General features: G+C 42.3%; 2 protein-coding genes across 12 annotated transcripts; both read left to right on the plus strand.

Moving 5' to 3' along the window:
* The first annotated feature begins 3,872 nt into the window (after nt 1–3,872).
* Nucleotides 3,873–12,854, plus strand: chaf1b (chromatin assembly factor 1, subunit B). 11 transcript variants are annotated; one of them, XM_034200381.1, is made up of 16 exons: nt 4,478–4,892; nt 5,233–5,378; nt 5,953–6,085; nt 6,247–6,367; nt 6,804–6,907; nt 7,273–7,369; nt 7,496–7,580; nt 7,971–8,064; nt 8,179–8,248; nt 8,330–8,421; nt 8,528–8,687; nt 9,011–9,457; nt 9,494–9,583; nt 9,656–9,826; nt 11,282–11,370; nt 12,293–12,854. In XM_034200381.1, the coding sequence occupies exons 1-16, from the start codon at nt 4,769–4,771 to the stop codon at nt 12,391–12,393; spliced, it is 2,124 nt and encodes a 707-aa protein (XP_034056272.1). In that variant the 5' UTR covers nt 4,478–4,768; the 3' UTR covers nt 12,394–12,854. The 11 variants fall into 11 exon arrangements, with proteins under 11 accessions (XP_034056266.1, XP_034056273.1, XP_034056272.1 ...); XM_034200375.1 differs by adding an exon at nt 3,873–3,914 and having other exon boundaries at nt 4,737–4,892; nt 9,011–9,826; XM_034200382.1 differs by adding an exon at nt 3,873–3,914 and having other exon boundaries at nt 4,737–4,892; nt 5,238–5,378; nt 9,011–9,826.
* A 1,194-nt stretch (nt 12,855–14,048) lies between these two features.
* Nucleotides 14,049–18,267, plus strand: si:dkey-229b18.3 (zinc finger and BTB domain-containing protein 8A). Its single transcript, XM_034200374.1, has 4 exons — nt 14,049–15,363; nt 16,020–16,093; nt 16,316–16,544; nt 17,259–18,267. Exons 1-4 carry the CDS (start codon nt 15,024–15,026, stop codon nt 17,969–17,971), a joined length of 1,356 nt encoding a protein of 451 aa, XP_034056265.1. The 5' UTR covers nt 14,049–15,023; the 3' UTR covers nt 17,972–18,267.
* Nucleotides 18,268–20,009: the final 1,742 nt, after the last annotated feature.

Here is a 20,009-nt window from a genome sequence, read left to right on the forward strand (position 1 = left end):
AAGTTTGCAGCTGTGTGTTTTACTCCACTTTGTTTTACATAAAACTGCAGCAGCTTGACCACAGAGCGTGAACGTTGTGATCAGCTGATTTTGCGCAGTTCTCCCGTGTGTGCGCGGGGCACAGAATGTGCACAGGGGAGCCTACCACCGCAGCCAGTTGGCGGAGTTTTGGCACAATTCTGTTGTACGCACCGACGTTAACAGCAGCCCCGTCTGTGCACACGGTGAACAACTCTGTCGTCCAGTGATCTAAGCCTCTTTCTCCTGTGAAGCTTCACAGGTCCGTCGGTTATGTCCTGCGCGGCTCGCTCTCCAGTTCAATCAGTCATAGAAAGTCCGAAAATTTTTGCAGGGAGCGAAACGACAACGTAGCTGCTTAATGTCTTTGTTTTTTTTGGACATGTCTAATAATTTACTCTACTGAGTGTTGACAAGAAACACGTGTAGACGAAATATGTGTTTTTGTTTTTGATGACCTATCAGGTACGCAAAGGCGCGTAGTGACACAAGTGACGTTGCGCATTTCAGATTGTTGCCGCGCATGCGTACCTGCGTACCAGTTATGTGCACCCCTGGTTATAGATGTAATTTGTACAGTTTTTTTTGATGATAGTGAATTTAACATTATACACTGCTAAACAATTTTTTTCTTTTCATATTAAAGCAATATAACAAATGCAATCACTATACAATAATGAATGTAATACGCCATTAACTTTGTTCTTACGTTTCTGTGTAAAATCCTGGAATTTCACAGTTTCCTTTTATATTTCTAAAAACTGTTCCTGATGTTGTTTTAAATAATAGCAGGTTGTTTCCTGTTAAGTTTGAATTGAAGCATACTTTTTTTGTATTCCTGTCAAATATATATTTTTATAAATGCTGCCCTTGCTCTGTGATGACATTTTCTTTCAAACCTTATCATTGGGGTCCTTCTCAATCCTTCTGATTATCAAGAATAATCCAGAACCTTCACTTATTACTTAACAAGTGTTGCTTGCTTGAATTTTTTTTAAATGCAACAATGGAATAATACATTTCCTTTTTGGTTAAATGTATAAATGCAGTCGTTGAACAAAAAAAAAAAGTAAAATGGTAGTGGCACACATGTCCCCTCACACATACTTTACCTCCAACTACATACTACAGGTTTAAAAAGAACAACAATTGTGTGCTTTAGTTGATATACATCATTTGTGAATAAGAATTTGATCATGGGAAGGGCATACATTAATAAGAGCAGGTAGAGTAAAGATTTTAACACATGTAAATGTTTGACCTAAAAAAGTTGTATATTATAGAAAGTAAAATACAGAAAACAAATGAAATAAACAAAAAACCACAATGTCAAATACGCTAAAGGGGTTGCACATATTATCTTGACAGTGTTTATTATGTAGTGCTTTATTTTTATATATATATATATATATATATATATATGCAGGGCTGCACATAACTGGTGCGCACGTGCGCATGCGCACCTCCGCCAAAAAAAGAGCACCGTGTCATTTGAAAAAAGGCGCATTTGCGTACCAACATTGCGAGAGAGAAGGGAGAAGAGAAAAGAGAGAGAGAGAGAGAGAGAAATATATTTGCGAGTTGCATATGAACCTATATGATATGAACTCAGAGCCGGCCCGTAGCGCTGGCGTAATGATTTTCGCCTAGGGCGCCAGATCTGGGGAGGCGCTGCGCTGGCAGCTCTGGGAGGGAAAGAAACATTTTGACCGTTGGTGCTCATCCTAATTTTCGGCCTTGATGTAACAACATTCATAATAAAGTAAATGTAACACCCTTTTCACCCCGGTTACACGTTTCATTTGCCCTGTACGATGGGCGCTGTAAGTGATGAAAATGGGGGATGTTGGCTTATCTGGCGCCCGCAGCTCACAGCCAAAGTGCGAGTGAGCGTGGGAGAGAGGGAGGGTGCACCTGTACCGGCGCTGTTGTTATTAGAATCTGGCAGAGATGTTCACAAGTCTTTTTTTGCAAGTCCAAGTCTCAAGTCTTTGGTCACGAGTCCAAGTCAAGTCTCAAGTCTTTGTGGGGTGAGACTTGATCAAGTCTCAAGTCTTTGGTCACGAGTCCAAGTCAAGTCTCAAGTCTCTAAAAAATAAAAGTCTCATGTCTCTTCTGGTTGTAATAAGCCTTCTATTGTCTGCTGCTATCCAGTCTGTTAAGAATACTGCACAGCTATATCTAAGACATTCAAAGCATTTACTGTATTATTATCACTCCTATATCTATTAGCATACAGTATCAGTACTGATTAGTTGTTATATGATCACTTTAAACAGGCCATTGCAATATGAGGACAAACATCACACTTTAGCTAAATGCAAACAACTTATAAGCAAAACACTTCAGAATCAGAAATCAGTATCACAAATACTTTATTAATCCCCCGCAGGGAAACTGTGTTAAAAGTACTTCAAAGTAAACATTTGTTCTGTGCCATTTGCAACTAAAAAACTATTGCTGCAATATTATCTGAAATATACTGAACTGGTGATATTAAAACATGACCTGTTCCAAAAGAGATATCTACCATTAACACCATTTACCAGCCAAATGCTGGTAAATCATGCAAGTGGTTGGTACTGTATGTTGCACGCACCAGCCACAAATAACAATGGCAATCTATTGAGTGGCTGGTAACATTTCAACATTCACTAGGCTAGCCATTTGGCCAGTTTGACCTCTGCAACCGTATTGTTTAATTACACTGGGTCTCTAATTACATCTTTTAAGTCTACTATAAATAAACATATTCCTCTATCCTCTCACTCAAACCCAGTGTAATGGTAACCTGATAAACCTGTAACATTAACGTTACGTGGTCAACAATAAACCTGTAACCTGCCTATAAACCGACAGATGTATTTATGTATGTAACTATGTATTTTTCTACGTTTAACGTTAGCCAGTAGATGGTGGCAGCGGAACGTAATGATTAACGTTACCGACCTTTTTTATGTCATGTCAAGAGTTGGATGTCAACGCCACTCAACGCAAACAAGTGTGACAAGCAAACATTCACTCATCTTTTCAAATATTCAGTTACAAAGCTAGTAGCAAGCTAAGTTAACATTACATAGCTGATGCTGAGCTAAACATGTTTGCTAACCGTCCATATGCGTTAATGTGACTGACCTCTCCGGGTGAGTTTTCAAGTGCCTGATGACATTTGACGTTGTTGCACCAGCATCCTCGATTTTAATATTGCAGACTTTGCAGTGTGCGCTCCTTTTGTTGGTGCCGCCGGCGTTTTGTTCGAAGTGTTTATAGTTGAACCTAATTACAAGCGGTACAGCTGCAGGTGTGCCGCCGGTCGCCATGGTGTTACCATGATGTTAATGTTAATGTTAAAGGTGGGGTAGGTAAGTTTGAGAAACCGGCTCGAGATACACTTTTTGTTATATTCCATGGAATGCTCTTAACATCCCGATAGCCGGCCCGGCTAAAATAACTGGATGGCCTACCTGCCTGTCATCGGGGCACAAACTTATCTCGTGCCCTCATTGGTCATGTGCGCGTTCGTGTGTGTTGGAGGAGGGGCTCTGTGAGGAAGTGGCAGATTTTCTCCGGTTGTGTATTTTCAAATTCTCTAGCGATCTCGAGCCGGTTTCTCAAACTTACCTACCCCACCTTTAATACGCCAAAAATAGAAAACACAATGATTGTTCACGAGTCCCAAAACACGAGTCCAAGTCGAGTCCGAAGTCTTTTGAGCAGGAGTCCAAGTCAAGTCTGAAGTCTCTGTGTGTGCGACTTAAGTGCGACTCGAGTCCGAGTCACAGACTCGAGTCCCCATCTCTGGAATCTGGTGCTAGCTGCTTTAACGGATATATGAAGAAGATGTTTCTACAATAATGTGGAGGGAGAGTCCTCTCTGATAACTACAGCTCAGTGAGGTAAGTACTCTGAGTGTTTAGATAGTTCACTTTAGTCTAAGTTCAAACGGTTTGGTCACAATTTATGTAAACACATATTTCCAAGGCACTCCTTTATAATTATTGGGATAAACAGGTTTGAAATCATTCCAATGTATACTATAGGACAGTAACCAAACATATCCTTTAAAACTGGAGATAAAAAAAAGCATAAATAAATAAATGTTAAGGTAAAATAAGATATGAATGAACAACATAAATAAAATAAGTTACATTAATTTGTTATTGGCTATGGTAGGTTATTGGTTATGTTCACTACTTATTTGACTACATCCACTTTTCTAAGATGACAACAGAGACTTTCGACCCAAAACCAGCTGCTAATCGCAGACTCAACCAGAGAGAAAGTAGTAGGCCTACATCATCAGCTACCATGTCTGACAGTGAGGAGAACAGTCAGGAGGGTAGTGATGACAGCTTGTAGGATTACTGGTCGTGCTAATGTTGTCTTGTGTTCACCTCTGCATGTGTGTTCTGTGTTCACCTCTGCATGTGTGTTCAGTGCCGTGTGTCTGGCAAATAAAGTCAAGACCCCCTCAAAAGTTACGGTTTATTTAATTTTAAGGATGAGCACCAAGCAACATCTCCAGGTGCTCCTTTGAGAACCAGGGCAACAAAGTTATGTGCACCCCTGTATACATGACATCATTACATTTGGATTTTCGGATATGATATTTGCATAAAATAATGATTGTTATATATTATATAAAGATATAACATAAGTTATATTAACGTATAAGTTAATAAGTAATAATAATAGAACATTCTTTGAAACTAAAAAAGGTAAACACCGGTCTAAACTGACTGAAACGGTAATGCAGCCAGACAGTCCCCGCCTCTTCCGCGTTTTCGTCCAATCACTGCAGCTCCCTCGGCCGGAAGTTTTGAACGGATCGTACGCGGGAAATTACTTTTCGCTTCAGCTGGACAACAGAGGAGGTAAGACTGTACTTTGAGATAACTTCAAATAAACACAAGGATAAAGTATAAAGGTATGTAACTCAGCTGTTACTGTAACCAACCTTCACACGTATGTAAACGCTTACCCAATTTTGTCATTTGTACGCAATGTTAGTTAGACGTCATCCCAACAAACCCGCTAAATGTAGTGCTAACAATAAAAGCTAGTTAGCATTCGTTTTCAGTGACTTAAGTTATTCTGTAACCCGTAACAAGGGCTCTATATTGCCAAGTATGTAGAGATGTATTATGCAACTTCAGCCCGTTAGAAACTTTTAAAGGTATCACATTTAATACTTGCATGTGTTTTCCTCCTGAGGTCAGTCATTCATATACAAAATGAAGGTGGTTACGTGTGAGATTGCATGGCACAACAAGGAGCCAGTCTACAGTCTGGACTTCCAGCACAGCCCGGATGGTCGCATTTGTCGGCTGGCCACAGCTGGAGTGGACACCACAGTTAGAGTGAGTGCACAGTGATGGACAAATAACATACTAGTCCGACCAAGACTCACCATATTGACCCGGTGATGTAAATCCGTGCCTATGCGCTTGTGTGGTATAAGGCACAGCAAATGTCACTTTAAATATGTGCATGCATTGGGCAGATGTGCAGACCCAAAGAAGGGAGTTTCAGTTATTGTGTTAGAGGAAACATCATGTACCATTGCTGGTGGTTTCTGACAGAATATAATAATCTTGCATTTTCATATTGACATAGCTAACATGAAACACTGCTTAGTACAGCTTTTTAGATATGCAAACTGTTATTGCTGCAAACCATATCCCACCAAACAAACATCAATGGGTATGCTACTATGCGAAGAAAGCAAATCTACCATGTGTAATTAAAAAGTAGGTTTCTAATCAAATTGTATTATATCTTAAGACATGTTGTCCCATTTTTTTATGGGAGCTTTATGATTGAAAATGTAGTTAATTGGTACATTTTCTGTATTTACTTGCAGCTGCGATGTACATGGTCGCAGTCCTTTACAGACAACATGTTTAACTGTTTTTTGTTCTCATGTTGATGCAGCTGTGGCGGGTGGACATGGGCCCTGACGGGAAGGCAGTGGTGGACTTTCTGTCTAATCTCACCAGACATACCAAGGCTGTGAACGTTGTGCGCTTCAGCCCCAATGGAGAGCTGCTGGCCTCAGGAGGAGATGGTTGGTCTCACATTATACACAGACACTAGGTCTAATTTGTACTATGACGTTTTTTTAGCCCATTTAGAAGGCACTGTCATTCTTAAATCGGAACAAATTATTTCAAATCAGTGGCCTTTTAGTAATTCTAGGGTGATTTTTGTATTCCTTTGTTGCTACAGATGCAGCGATTCTGCTGTGGAAGCTCAATGACTCTAAAGAGCCAGAGCCGATGCCCATGTTCCAGGAGGATGAAGATGCTCTGCTCAACAAAGAGAGCTGGACTGTGGTCAAGACTTTAAGGTACGCAACTCTGGCAGTAACTATATATCGGTTATTAAAATATCCAGATAAATCGACCGTAATGTTAATATTGTGAAGTTGATTTAAACAAAACATGTAACCCCACTGTGCATTTGTTTTGCTGGGGGAAACTTGTTACATTTGCTTTTATCTGTTGTTTTAAAGGGATTGTACTTATTTAATAAAAGGGGCAGCAACCATAGTTAGACTTTTTTGTAGAGAAACTTTTCAATGAATTTAACCACGGTATACAAACCCTGCAGATTTATAAGCCACAATGCAGATATTTTGGTAATAGATCCCATTGTTTTATCTTATTCAATTGGTTCAATTAGTAAGAGTTTTGAGATCTACTTGTTTGATCTATTTGCTATCTGATAGGTGTAGACGTGTATGGATATACAAAGGGATTTCTCATCATTTAATGTGTCTTTAGGGGTCACATAGAGGATGTGTATGACATCTGCTGGACACGGGACGCAAGCTCCATGATCTCCGGGTCTGTTGACAACACGGCTATTATGTGGGACATCAACAAAGGTTTGCTTTGACTCATACATATCTGTGTATTCCTTTCAGTTTCATCTGTTATATTTTGGATTTCAGTAACAAATCCATGATCATATTTATGTGTAAGATCACATATTATTTTGCTTCTGTATTTATTATAAGATAAGATGGTACTTTATTGATCCCAATTTGGGAAATAAACAAGAATACAAATAAAATAGAAAATATACATGTTGAAATAGAAAATATACATGTAGATATTATATATACAAATATATATATATACATAAATATATGGAATATAAAATATAGAACAGATTATATATGTGCAAAATGTACAACGTGGTTTTATCACAAGAATTATTATGTGTGTTGCAACGGTTTTATGTGTTCAGGAACGAAGCTGTCCATCTTGAATGACCATAAGAGTTACGTACAGGGGGTGACCTGGGATCCTCTGGGGCAATATGTAGCCACTCTCAGCTGTGACAGGTACAACAACATGGATCCAGACCCCTCATGGTCTCATCATGCGGCTAATCTTCATGAAATGAATGTGCTAATGTACACTTTCACTTTTGATACCTAAGATATTTTTGTGTCTGTCCTCCTCTTCAGAGTGATGCGTGTGTACAGCACTCACACCAAGAAGAAAGCCTTCTGCATCAGTAAGATGAGCTCTGGGCCTCTCGCAGAGGGAGAGGTCAGTAGAAATGTTCCTTTTCATGATTCTCTGTTGAGTCTCGAATTGTTTTACATGTGACTAAGGTCTATAATCAGCCATATACTACACTTAACATTGTCTGTCATTTTAAATACTTTGTAATACTGTCAGAGAGCCACTCTATTTCTCACTATTTCTTTGTATTTGTATTTACTTGCACATCTCAAAACATTCTCTTGCACTATTTTATCTGTTTTATGTCCTATATATATGTTGGACTGTTGGAGGAGCCTGTGACTTAAGTTTTTCTTTGCCATATCTACACTGTAGCTACTGTGCATAGGACAATAAAGCCTTGAATCTTGAGAGAGAGAAAAAACTCTGAGGCAAGCAACACACTCAGTGCTGCATTTCTCTCAATGTTCGCAGGTGAAGCAGCACAGAATGTTCCATGACGACAGCATGAGGTCGTTTTTTCGTCGTCTTTCTTTCACACCAGATGGATCTTTCTTGCTCGCCCCAGGTACCTAGATAGCGCGCTCAAACTGTGGTTCTAGTTGGCATTGACCAGGTGAATTTTATTGTTGTAGAATCCAAATTAACATAGCTTACATGTTGTCAACCTTTTTGACCTCAGCTGGGTGCGTGGAGATTGGAGAAAACATCATAAATACCACCTACATCTTTTCCAGGAAGAGTCTCAAGAGGTAACTTTTGTCACATGCAATGGTATACTTAGTTTTTATAGTCAATTATTGCTGATTTACAAACCTCTGTCTATGTTTTAGGCCTATCGCACACTTGCCATGTCCGTCTAAAGCTACACTGGCTGTGCGATGCTGCCCCGTCTACTTTGAACTGAGGACCAAGACGCTAGAAGGCAAGACCGTGTGACAGGATTATGAAGCCCTCACTGCTTTATCCTCTTTACCCTTAATGTTTTACTTGTCTGTGTTGTTTATTCTTCCTCCATTTCTCCTCTGCAGATGGTACAGTTCAGACTCTTCCCAACGTCTTCCAGTTGCCGTACCGCATGGTGTTCGCTGTGGCGTCTGAGGACTCCATCTACCTGTATGACACGCAGCAGACCCTTCCCTTCGGCCTGGTGTCAAACATCCACTACCACACACTCAGCGACCTCACGTGGTAAACCAGGGCTCACTTCTATTGGCCATTAGCGTTCTTGCAAAGCTTTACATCTTTTTCAACATTTGTGGGAATGAGTTGTGTGCATGTCTTTGATAAGAATGTATACTTACTAAAACATATGGAGGAAGATAACGTCCTCTTTATAAGCTTTAATTGGTCAACTCTTTATACAGCTGGTTAATAGGCACAACACGTCAAGTCACGTAAATGGGTTTGGGGGAATAAGCATAACGCTTCAGCCTTAGATCATTTCAAAATATGTTTCAACCATGTTTTAGCCCTCCACCTACTGACACGTTTTCATATTATCTCCTCTTTAGGTCCCGGGACGGCTCCTTCCTGGCGGTGTCCTCCACAGACGGCTACTGCTCCTTCCTCTCCTTCTCTCCTGGGGAGCTGGGCACTGCGCTGAAGGAGCCCCCCACCCTGGAGGTCTTTACACCAAGCACTGCCACTGAGAAAAAGGGCAAGAAGTCGGCAGCTGCTAGAAACTCGTCTCCCCTGACCCAGCCACAAAGCTCAGCCCAGACCCCCACATCCCAAACCATCATCAGCAAACTCACCCCTGTCACCCCCGTCACCCCCCCAGAGGAGAAGAAGAGCACCCCGAGTGCCAAGTCCAAACCTCTGCCCCGAAGAATCACCCTGAACACCCTGCAGGGCTGGGGGAAGCCCTCCTCCCCTAAAACCACAGCTCCCCCATCCCCTCAGACCCCAACGTCTGAGAGCCCCAGCGCACCCTCCACTCCCCAGGCTCGCATCGCCCCTCTCACCCCGACCCAGTCCTCCTCAACACAGCCACGTCTCACCCCGACCCAGTCCTCCTCAACACAGCCACGTCTCACCCCTCTCACCCCGACCCAGTCCTCCTCAACACAGCCACGTCTCACCCCGACCCAGTCCTCCTCAACACAGCCACGTCTCACCCCTCTCACCCCGACCCAGTCCTCCTCAACACAGCCACGTCTCACCCCGACCCAGTCCTCCTCAACACAGCCACCTCTCACCCCTACCAATTCGTCCACAACACAGCCCCGCATCGGCACCCTCACTCCCTCCACCCCTAAGGCCAGTGGTAATAACGCTGGGCAAATGACTCCTAAAGGTACCACCACCCCAAAGGGGCCCACCCCAAGGTAATTGCAAAAGGAGGTATTAGGTATGATTTGTCCAGAGTTGGCAAATATAAATTAGTTTATTATTCTACCAATGAAAGTGTGAACATTTTTATTTCCACACTTATGCTTTGATCATCGACAGGTAGGCTTTTCAATGGACACAATGGCAGGAATATGTGCGTGTAGTAGGGCTGCAAATCATGATGATTTATCTATACTTTAATTTATAATATTTCAAGGTTTAATTGAAACTTCGGATCCACTCCATATATTTAAGTTGGTTCTTCCCTAGCCCACGCTTAAGCCTTCCACTAAGTTTTATAAAAACCAGTAGTCTTTAATTGAATCCTGCTGACAAAACGACAAACACATCCAAGTGCATAACCACCTTGTCTCAGGTAATAATGATACATCAAAATTCACAATTATCTCATGTAAATCACTAAATGTAAAGACATTATTCCTGTGTTAGGAACAAGATATACATATGTTTTACATAATCATTAGTAAATAAGTAAAACAATTTATTTATATCAAATACCAGAGCGACCTTATTGTAAAAGAATAAGAACCAATCAGGTCAATGCATTTCTCTTGCATGGCTTTCTAATCTGAACCCCACAGGGAGACTGTTAAGTGAACCATGTATTACTGATATACAGTAGAGAAAAAACGTTTAAAGATGTTTAACTAAACCTTAAATTGGACGGGAAGCAGGCGTAGTGAACCAATCAGTGAGTTGATGGGGAAAGCTGTTAGTATTTAAGCCAAAGAGTAAATGTAAAATAATGTATTTCACAGCAAGAACCTAAACGTTTCCTCTCAGAGTATGTACCTCTGTTAGATGCACTGCATGGTGTGAAGAAGGCAGGTGCTGCTTCGAAACACAAGTGCTTATGGTAATTTATGGAAATACTTGAACTATTCAAATGTGACTAGCATCAGACTTTAAGCATTCTGCATCCCCCTCCCTCCCTCCCTCCCCCTGATGATCAAAGCTGATTATCTCTTAAGATGCCGTCTACAAATGACTACTAAACGTCGGAAAGCACCGTGATGTTTAGAAAGTGTAGAATGCTATTTTTATATAATTTACTTTTACAAATGCAGGATCAATTAGGAAGGCCGTAATGGGCTTGTGATGTTTTCCTCTGTTTACGTGCTCAGTACGGGCTGTGAGAACAAAGCCCTGTCTGGTATGGGGGATCCGTTGGACCCCCCACTGACTATAAAATAATAATCACTCTGACAGACTGCGTGTAGACAAAGGCAGGCCTGCACACGCTTTTGGATTTGCCTTTTATCTGTAACTTTGAGCGTTCGCCTTGGCTAGTTTGACTACGTAGAACACAGAGACATGAAGCAGAGCAGTGATTGACTTGGTTCACTTCAAGAGTAAATATCGTTGTACTTTGTTGTGTTTTCTCACGCTCGAAGCCTCTATAACATTTGTGCTTTTTCCACTTGTTTCAGGAGGGTATCTTTGACTACAGTTGCATCCCGATCTCCAGCTGTTAGTTCACTCTTCCGCACTCCCTCCTCCACTGAGAAGGCCAAACACGGTGAGTGAGGGTGATACTCTGACTACCTTAATGATGCAAGTATGAGGCTGATGTCTCATAAATCCCCCTCCCTCATTGACAGCCTCACAACCTGACCTCTGTTGTGCTTAGGAATGCACCGACCACCTGTACCTCTCCTGGTACCGAGTCAGAAACCTCAGCATAGGATGTTTAATAGTATTTCTTACTGCATCAAACGCCTTATAATAATTTGTATGTGAGATAGCAGTCTCTCTCTTCAGAGAAATGTAAATCAGTGCATCCCTATTTGTGATCAGTGTATATTTGCAGAAACTGTGTTAAATCCAACACTTTAATCACATTTGCTATATGTATTATTTCTAGAGCTTAAAACGCATCCTCAACAATATTACTGTTGCTATTTGGCTTATTTTATAGGTTTGACTTTTCCATTGGGTATGCTAAACGTGCTGTACTGGCCAGAGTAATTGCTACGATTTGGGAACACAGCAACAGTCCAATAGAGCCAGAAACAGAAGTAGTGAGACAATCCGACAAGTTGTTAACAAACCAATGGCCTGACCACGCAATCCACTTTGCTTAGAGGTCAAACTGAAAGTAAACAGACAACAAATGATTATTCATTGGACAGGAACATTGTGTTTGTGCTTTGGCAAGTACGGCAAACAGAATGGAATAAAGAATATACCATTTTGTTGCTTTTTGGAATAATTTCAACTAAACTGGGGCTTGTTTAAATTCTGTATGATCACCTGACTTACCATGATTCTTGCCCGATGCAATAAATAGCCAACAATACAAAAGAAGTACCAACAACTGTAGTAAGGGGGAATTCACGTCATGCCCTGTCTCCTGCATTTGAATTATTAGTGTGTTTACTAGTCAGTCTATTTCAGGTGCAACCCTTCTGTCACTAAACCTTTCTGTTGCATTTCTCCAGAACGCCCTTCTCCTCCCAACGATCCGGTGTGCCAGCCTCCAGAGCCAAAACGGTCCAAGACCAGTGAGCCGGCAGCGAAGAGCAGTGCCACCCAGACTTAATGTGTGATACAGGGATTTCAGAAAAGATTAAAAACTGCAGAGGGAGACGCTTCAGTGTAAAAACAATGATGTTCCCCATGGATGAAGCACCACCGTGTGTGGGTTGCTTGTACTTCCTTAAAAAGCTTTATCCTCACATAATGTACTTGGTTATAAAACAAACTGTCTTTTGTATTAATACTTATTTTTATTGTGTATTTTTGTATCATACATTAACAATGTTGTATTGGATTATTTTGACATTTAGATGCTTAAGTGAAAAGTTCTGTTTTACTTATTTTAAATAATGTGATTGTTAAACTGCTGAAAACCTGAAGAAGAAAGAACCACTTCAAGGATTAGTGCCTTGTGAAAAACGATGAAAAAGTCTTATTTAGCTGAAGACTGCGGGCCAGCAGCTGAAGTGAAGAGCTCAAATTGTTAAGTCTTTTCTCATTGTCTAATAAAGAGCGTTTCATAAATATTGCTTCCAAGTGGTTTTCAGTACAAGTATGTGGGATGATTCGTGCTTTTCCAACTACAATGGTTATGAAAACATGTTCGCTTGTGAAAAGTATGTCTGTGTGCACCAGAATAATGCAGAGTTAATGTTGCTGAGTAGATGTACATCGATGATGTGCATGACTGTGTCTAAATGTATTTTGGACTGTAACCAGGATTTAATTTGTATTATCAAAACCTAAACAAAATGAGACTGTTAAACATATTGGGATGTACACAAAATATAAGGATTATCCAGGAAATTACCAATCCCATGCATTCCCTCTTGTAGAACTATAACAACTGAATCCCCTAAATTCAGAGCATGGGATTTATGTGTATTATAGTATTACATGGTTACTTTAGTGCAGTCTTAACTTGGTTTAACTGTTCAATACATTTTAATGCAAAATGCTATCTGTATATTAAGTGCAAAAAGCTACATCTAATGCTCAGTCATCAGAGTACACATGTCTCATAAGCTTTCAATGCTCATGGATATATTTACAGATAACTGTTATTATAAATGCATCCTGTGTTTGCAAGTATTTTTGGATAGCAGTTATTTCGGTATATATGATTAATTATAACATTCCGAATGATTGGATAACACTTAAAAACAAACATGATGGTCAATACAGAAACAGAAACAGGAAAGTAATGCGATCAATTACAAACACGGTCTTGATGTTGCCTTGAATGGTTGAAGGATTCACTGTGGTCAGACTCTAGACATATACATATATATATATATATATATATATATATATATATATGGCACATTCAATGAATACAATCAAAATAATTATTTCTGAAGATCAACTATCTTCGGATGTAATGTTATCCTCTTCTTATGTATTTGTAACACTTTATACATTTGCTGCTGTTGTTGAGCTTTTATATATTCTTTTGTGAAATAAAAAAATAAATATAACCAGTATGTTTATTACAGTATTGATACAATACACAGTGGGTTCTATGTTCTGTTTGATGGGTGTATTCTATTTGTAACAAGTGAAGCAAATTCTAGTATACTGGCATCGTGTGAGAGCAACCTACCTTGCTGCACTGGGAAGAAACTAATTTCAATGGCAGCTCTGTCAGCCAATCACATGCCGTCTGGCAGATTCTCTTTAAAGCTTCTGCTAATAGCCTTTGTGTGAAGGCGGGGAAAACTCGTCTCGGTTAGTAGTCTGCTGATTAGCAACAAACAGAAGGTTACGAGTTTAGAAAAATAGAGAATTTGACCGACATACTGGCTTTGCGGCACCGAGAGAGCTACTAACTAAGTCGGGTGTCTAACCGGAGCTTGTTGGGTCGCTTTTGAGGAGATTGGATCTTGTGATTTTGAACATTTCTGACTGATAGCGGAGACAACCTCGCTTTTAGGTCGTTGGTTCAAGTGGCGATGCTGAGCTGATAGCTGCGTCATCATGTTGCTTCCGACTCGAGTTGGCGAAAAGAAATCTCAAGTTAACGTCGGAGGTGAGGCTGCCCGCCGCCATCCATCCCCGGAGGGCCACTCCCGACCCCTGAGACAGATGGAGACGGGCTGCTGGTGAGCGTTTCGCGGGGATCGCCTGTTCATGGGGTCGCTGTGAAACTGGTGACTTTACATCCCTTGTCTCGGGGCTGTTGGCGCGATACTCTCCTGGCTGCATGTATTATCTACACTCGGATGGACAGTCTAACCTGTATATTGTTGTAGCGTAGATTTGACCAAATGCTTCCCCAAAAGAAAGTATTTTGATGTTTTAGGGATGTTAGCCACAACTGTTTGGATAGTGAGAAGTGATGACAGCTAGTGAAATGCCCATCTTCTTCTTCTTTGGAAAAGCAAGCTTTTGTATAAGCCATAATGAGACGTTGCGGTTCATTTAAGCTAATAGGCTAGTTTGTATCCGTCCACTAGGGTTTGTCAGACTATTAGCAGGGTGTCAAAGACTGTTTCTTCTGTATTTATTGTTAAAAACGGTGCTCTGTTGTCTGCTGTCACCGTATCCACGTGGACTGTGTTTCAGGTTGGTGGGTAAAGTTAGGCTTTCAGTCCCCCGCTGGGACTGATTACTTCAGAGGGAGCAGCTGTGGTGCTTCTCAGCCAAAGACACAAAGTTACATTTTTACAACAGAATATTAAAACAATTGATAAAATGGCCGGCGACTGCACCCACATGAAGGCTCACTACAAGAAGGCAGAGACGTTTTGTCCGTCCAAACCCTGGTCAGATGAAGACGGAGACAGGGGGATGCAGGCAGCCGGGAACATGAAAGGGCGTGGACTTCCCGCACGGTGGTCGCCCAACTTTGAGACGATAGACGGGCTGTTGTACCGCAAGAAGCTGGAGAAGGGCTTCTTCAACTACCGTGAGGTCTTGGAGGAGGACCGGAGACAAGAGGCCCTCTTCACCTTTCACCGGCGGCGCCTCGGACAGCCCCACCTGTCCCTGGAGGAGACTTACAAATGTGTGGCTGAAAACTACTGGTGGGAAGGTATGAGGAAGTTCACTGCACACAGCCTGGTACTTAGGATATTAAGGTCCAATGCTTACATTGTAATCATTAACAGAAAAATGCAGTTACTTTACACACATTCACAATGTATGTAAATATCATATGTTTATATATGTCAGGCAATGTAGTAGGTTTGTCTATTATAGTATTCTAACTTATTCTGTACATTTTATATTGTGTATTCTTTAGATACTGTATTGATGTAGACAATTTGTATTGATATGTATATATTTAGCGTTTGTCTATTTATTTCTATTATAATTATATATTTGTATATGATTAACTTGTGTAATGTTCGTTAAAATGCTAATGTGACAAAAAAAAACAATTTGGGATGAATAAAGTAAATGTTATCCCAAATGCATCTTCTCTTATATATCACCAAAGCTAGCTGTATCTATTGTGCATAGCACTATAAAGCCTTTGAATCTTTAGTCTTCTTGTTAGGATGTGTAGGGACATTTGAAACAGCACTCACTAGTGATTAAATCAATCAAAGATAAAGACATGTACTCACACATGATTGAAGGCTCCTAATCATGCCACTTGCTTTACTTATTTGTGAGACAGTACATCTAACATTGTCAGACTTTTGATCAACATCAGTTTGATATATTTTATTTTTTTCTTCACAGGGATGTACTTCCAGATCAGAGATTTTGTCCTGGGCTGTCAAGAGTGTCAGAGCCAGCACACCAAGAAACCTAAGGTACATAACTGTCCTGCTGTCATTTTAATTTACACTCATCAAACTTTCAGCTCTCATTTTATCACTGCCTCATTTTCTGCATCTCACACATTTTAATCCATACTTTCTCACTCTCATTCTCACCAAAGTCTTGCTCTCACACTCTGCAAGTGCTTCACACACATTGCAGTACAATAATGATGCCTCGCTATCTTCTTCTGTGTTGCCGTCTTTGTCTCTCAGGGGCTGGGTGGCAGAGGATGTGTCACCAAGACGATGGTGTCACACAGCGCTGACATGCTGAGCAAGCTGAGGAATCAGCGGGAGGCCGGGCTTTTCTGTGACATTACACTGCGGACCAACGGACAATCCTACTCTGCCCATAGAGCTGTCCTGGCAGCCGTCAGCGATCACTTCCAGGAAATCTTCACAGAAATGGACTCCAGCATGAAATCAGACGTAGATCTCACCGGTAAGATTAGGGGCCAAAGTGACGCAATGAAAAAACATTGCTGCAAGAGCTCTGTTTAAGTTTAGTTGGTCGATTAGAGCTGACTGAGCCTGAACCTTGTACCTCTATGTCCCCAAAATGCTTTTATTCTGAACGAAACAGTTCCACTTTAACTCATTCAGTCATTAGTCTTTTGTTTAAGCTCATCACCAGTGTACCTACAAAAAACTATTTGACTTCACCACTTGATTATTTTCGCTGTTAAATGTCAAGTCAATGTCTAGTGCCCATTATTTTTTCACATAGATATTTAACTATCCTTTATGACAAAGTATAAATCTTCCAATCTACAAGCTGGTACCAGTAAATGTTGAAAAGAGAAAAGATGAATTAGATGATTTTAAATAGTAGTTGATAGTTAGTATGCTACTGAAAGCTGCATTAAAAAGTCCTTTTCGAAAGGGTCTGCCTTGGCAGTTTTTAAAAACCTATTTGATCTAGACATTTGAAGTTGAACGATCCAGAATTTGAATTGGGACACAGCCCTAGTCTGTCTCCTCATTGACGCATCTTTGATGCATGTCATAAAAGCAGAAATGGCCCTAATTAAAGTGCTGGTTATATGGTCTTTACCATCATGTTTACACTTTGCTCCCACTCTGCCTGCTGTTTACTCACTTTCATCTTGCTCACTGACTGACCAGTATGTAATTAAAGGCTCCCATCTCCTTTCAGGCTTCAGTGAGGACAGCCTCCTGTCTCTGCTGGATTTCTCCTACTCCTCCACTCTGTCTGTCCGCCCGGAGGACCTTCCTGAAGTTATCGCCATGGCCCGCCACCTGGGCATGTGGCCTGCTGTGGAAGCCTGCTCGGCCCTCATGAGAGAGCAAGACCAAAAACTCCATCCCGGCAAGGACTTTACCTCAGCTTGTGCCTGTGCCGGCGCCTGTCATGAGCATCACCGCCAGCAGAGGGTAGGCAAAAGGAAAAGGGTTTCGGATTTCGAGGACAGTATGAACAACTGCTTCAGTCTGAGGCTGGATTCATCAAATGGGTCATTAGAAGAAAGTCCAAGGCACAATTTGCGCAGGACACCAAAAGCCCAATGCCATAATGGTCTCCCTCTGAGCCCCTCACACAGGATGAAGCTCATGGACTTCAAATCTCCCTCTTCCAAGAAAGCTGCCACCCCTCGACACACTACATCCACCCCACAGTCGCAGAATTACTCGCGCATATCACCATCAAACACCCGTCTTCTCCGCTCCACTCCTGGGGCTGCCAAAAAGGTTCAGAGATTGCTACCCATGCCAGAGAGCCCTCGAAAAAACAAAAAAATCTCCCTCTCCCAAACAGCATTCCCGCACCTCGATGTCAAGGGCTTCAAAGGTCACTGTGTGCAGCCCTGTGAGGATAAAGCAGGAAGTGGAGGAGGTTGGAGAGGATGAACAGGATTATGCAAGAGCACAGGAGAAGTACCATCTGATGAATGTTCTCGGGTTACAGAGGACCGCCCTCCTCCCAAGACCAGAAGATCTGATTGGCTGGAGGCAGAAGAAACGATTAAGAAAGCTGAAGGCTAACAACTATTCGCTGACAAAGCGTAGGAAACCACGCCCTGCCTCCCCAGGACTGCCATTTGGGGCTGTGACGCTGTCGCTGCCCCTCTGTAACCCTGTTAACACTCATCTTCTTAGCAGGTCAGCAAAGACCAAGCCTTTGGGTCCAATCATCACCGTGCAGAAGAGGCCAAAGACCATCCCTCCGAGTGACAGGAGCATGAGAAGTAAAGGTACAATACCAGACATGTTCCGCCCTGCATCAAGGCCTCCCTTCATGGGGAGGGAACTCAGGCGCTCGGTGAGGAGGGGTGACACTGCCCAGCAGCATCTGAGAGGCTACGCCATCAAAACTAAAGTGAAAAACACGGTGAGGATTAAGTCAGAACCAACTGAATACTCTCTCTCAGGTTTCCCTCTTTTATCAAACAACCCCCACGACCACACAGCCCACACGTTTCCACCCTCACACAGGACACAGGCCCAACATAAAGTCACTGCAGAGAGAACGCTGCGTTGCAACAGCAGCCGACCTGCAACAAAGGCTAAGCTTAAGCAGGCCTCCACAAGGGAGGTGGGTAAGACAAAGTGTAAGCCCAGAGAGGAGGGGAGGAAGGTCATGGACACTAAACCGAGAGTGAAGGTCAATGAACCCGAGGGGCTCAAGTGTTCAGACCAGCCTCCTCCCGCATCCATCTACAACCACCCTCTGTACAAAGTCATCAAAGAGGAGCCGGCAGACCCCATGCCCGTCGGAGGAGCCTTCCCCGATCCCCCCTCACCGGACCTGGGCAAGCGCCAGAGCAAGCCCCCCATCAAGCTACTGGACTCGGGCTTTTTGTTCAGCTTCTGTCGGCCAGCAGGGGGCCCGATGGCAATACTGAAGAAAGAGGAGGAGAGCGTGGACATCTGCTTGACGCGCTCTGTGTCACAAGTTGGGGAAGGATTTGGAGCGGTGGAATCCCCCCACAGGTCGCTGAGAGCCAGACCCCCCGCCCCGCCTGTGGTAAAGAAGGAGAGGGTGGAGAGGAGCGTGAGCCAAGGCAAGGCTCAGAGACCCCGGCCGAACGCCCGCAGCATCAATCCTCAACTGGCTAAATGTGCCGAGTTGAAGGCCACACGGACCAAGTCAAAGGTAGATCAAAGAGAGTACACATTGTGTTAGTAGCTCATGTTTTCTGTGACCATAAACACAGTAAAAGGGCAGTACAGGAATGCATTCAGCCATGTCCCCTTCATCCTGTTGCCACAAAGTAATCTAATATCTGTTGAACAGTTAGTCACCTTATTGCCTTTTTTAATGATGCGCTTATTTACATCACATCTCTGGCAAAACACAAGTTTTAAAGTGGAGCTTTTGTAATATTCCTTTTTGAGAAACGTTACTGATCTGTTGATTTAAATGACGTTACTGATTAGTTAACAAAATCCTAAGAGTGTCAGACGAATACAAATGTATTAAGTGAAGTACAGCCCAAACGTGCGCTTGTGATTGCTTACTCTTATCTAAACCTTTACATTTTCATTCATGATGTTTATTTCATCTTTTTTAATATAATATTTGACTTTCCCCGTCTTCTTCCTGCATCTCCAGCAGCAGGTGAAACGCCCTCGGAGCAGCAGGAGTTGCGTCAGGATGGACGCTGTGTGTCGGGCCAGGCTAAAGCAGCTTCGAGGGCCACGTAGTCAGGTCCCCAAAGGCCTCAAGGCGCCCCACGCCTGTCCGCAGTGCTCCACCTCCTACAAGAGCTGTGACGCTCTGATCATGCATCGCCTCAGACACATCGAGGGCAAGCACTGGCCATGTCTGGTAAGCACTGACTCGTACCACACGATGCATCAAAGTCTTGACCCCGAGCACCAGAACCCTGCAGGTTTCATTCCCGCCCAGAAACCTTAAACCTTGTGATTTAGAGTCAAAGCTAAT

This window comes from Gymnodraco acuticeps, unplaced genomic scaffold (genome assembly GCF_902827175.1).
Source record: "Gymnodraco acuticeps unplaced genomic scaffold, fGymAcu1.1, whole genome shotgun sequence".
Taxonomy (NCBI): Eukaryota; Metazoa; Chordata; class Actinopteri; order Perciformes; family Bathydraconidae; genus Gymnodraco; species Gymnodraco acuticeps.

Coding starts and splice junctions, on each gene's coding strand:
- chaf1b (XM_034200375.1), top strand. CDS start 4,769: ATGCAGCCAGACAGTCCCCGCCTCTTCCGCGTTTTCGTCCAATCACTG. Junction 8,249..8,329: donor TCCAGGAAGAGTCTCAAGAG/GTAACTTTTGTC, acceptor TCTATGTTTTAG/GCCTATCGCACACTTGCCAT. Junction 8,422..8,527: donor GAGGACCAAGACGCTAGAAG/GCAAGACCGTGT, acceptor TCTCCTCTGCAG/ATGGTACAGTTCAGACTCTT.
- si:dkey-229b18.3 (XM_034200374.1), top strand. CDS start 15,024: ATGGCCGGCGACTGCACCCACATGAAGGCTCACTACAAGAAGGCAGAG. Junction 15,364..16,019: donor TGAAAACTACTGGTGGGAAG/GTATGAGGAAGT, acceptor TTTTCTTCACAG/GGATGTACTTCCAGATCAGA. Junction 16,545..17,258: donor ATCAGACGTAGATCTCACCG/GTAAGATTAGGG, acceptor ATCTCCTTTCAG/GCTTCAGTGAGGACAGCCTC.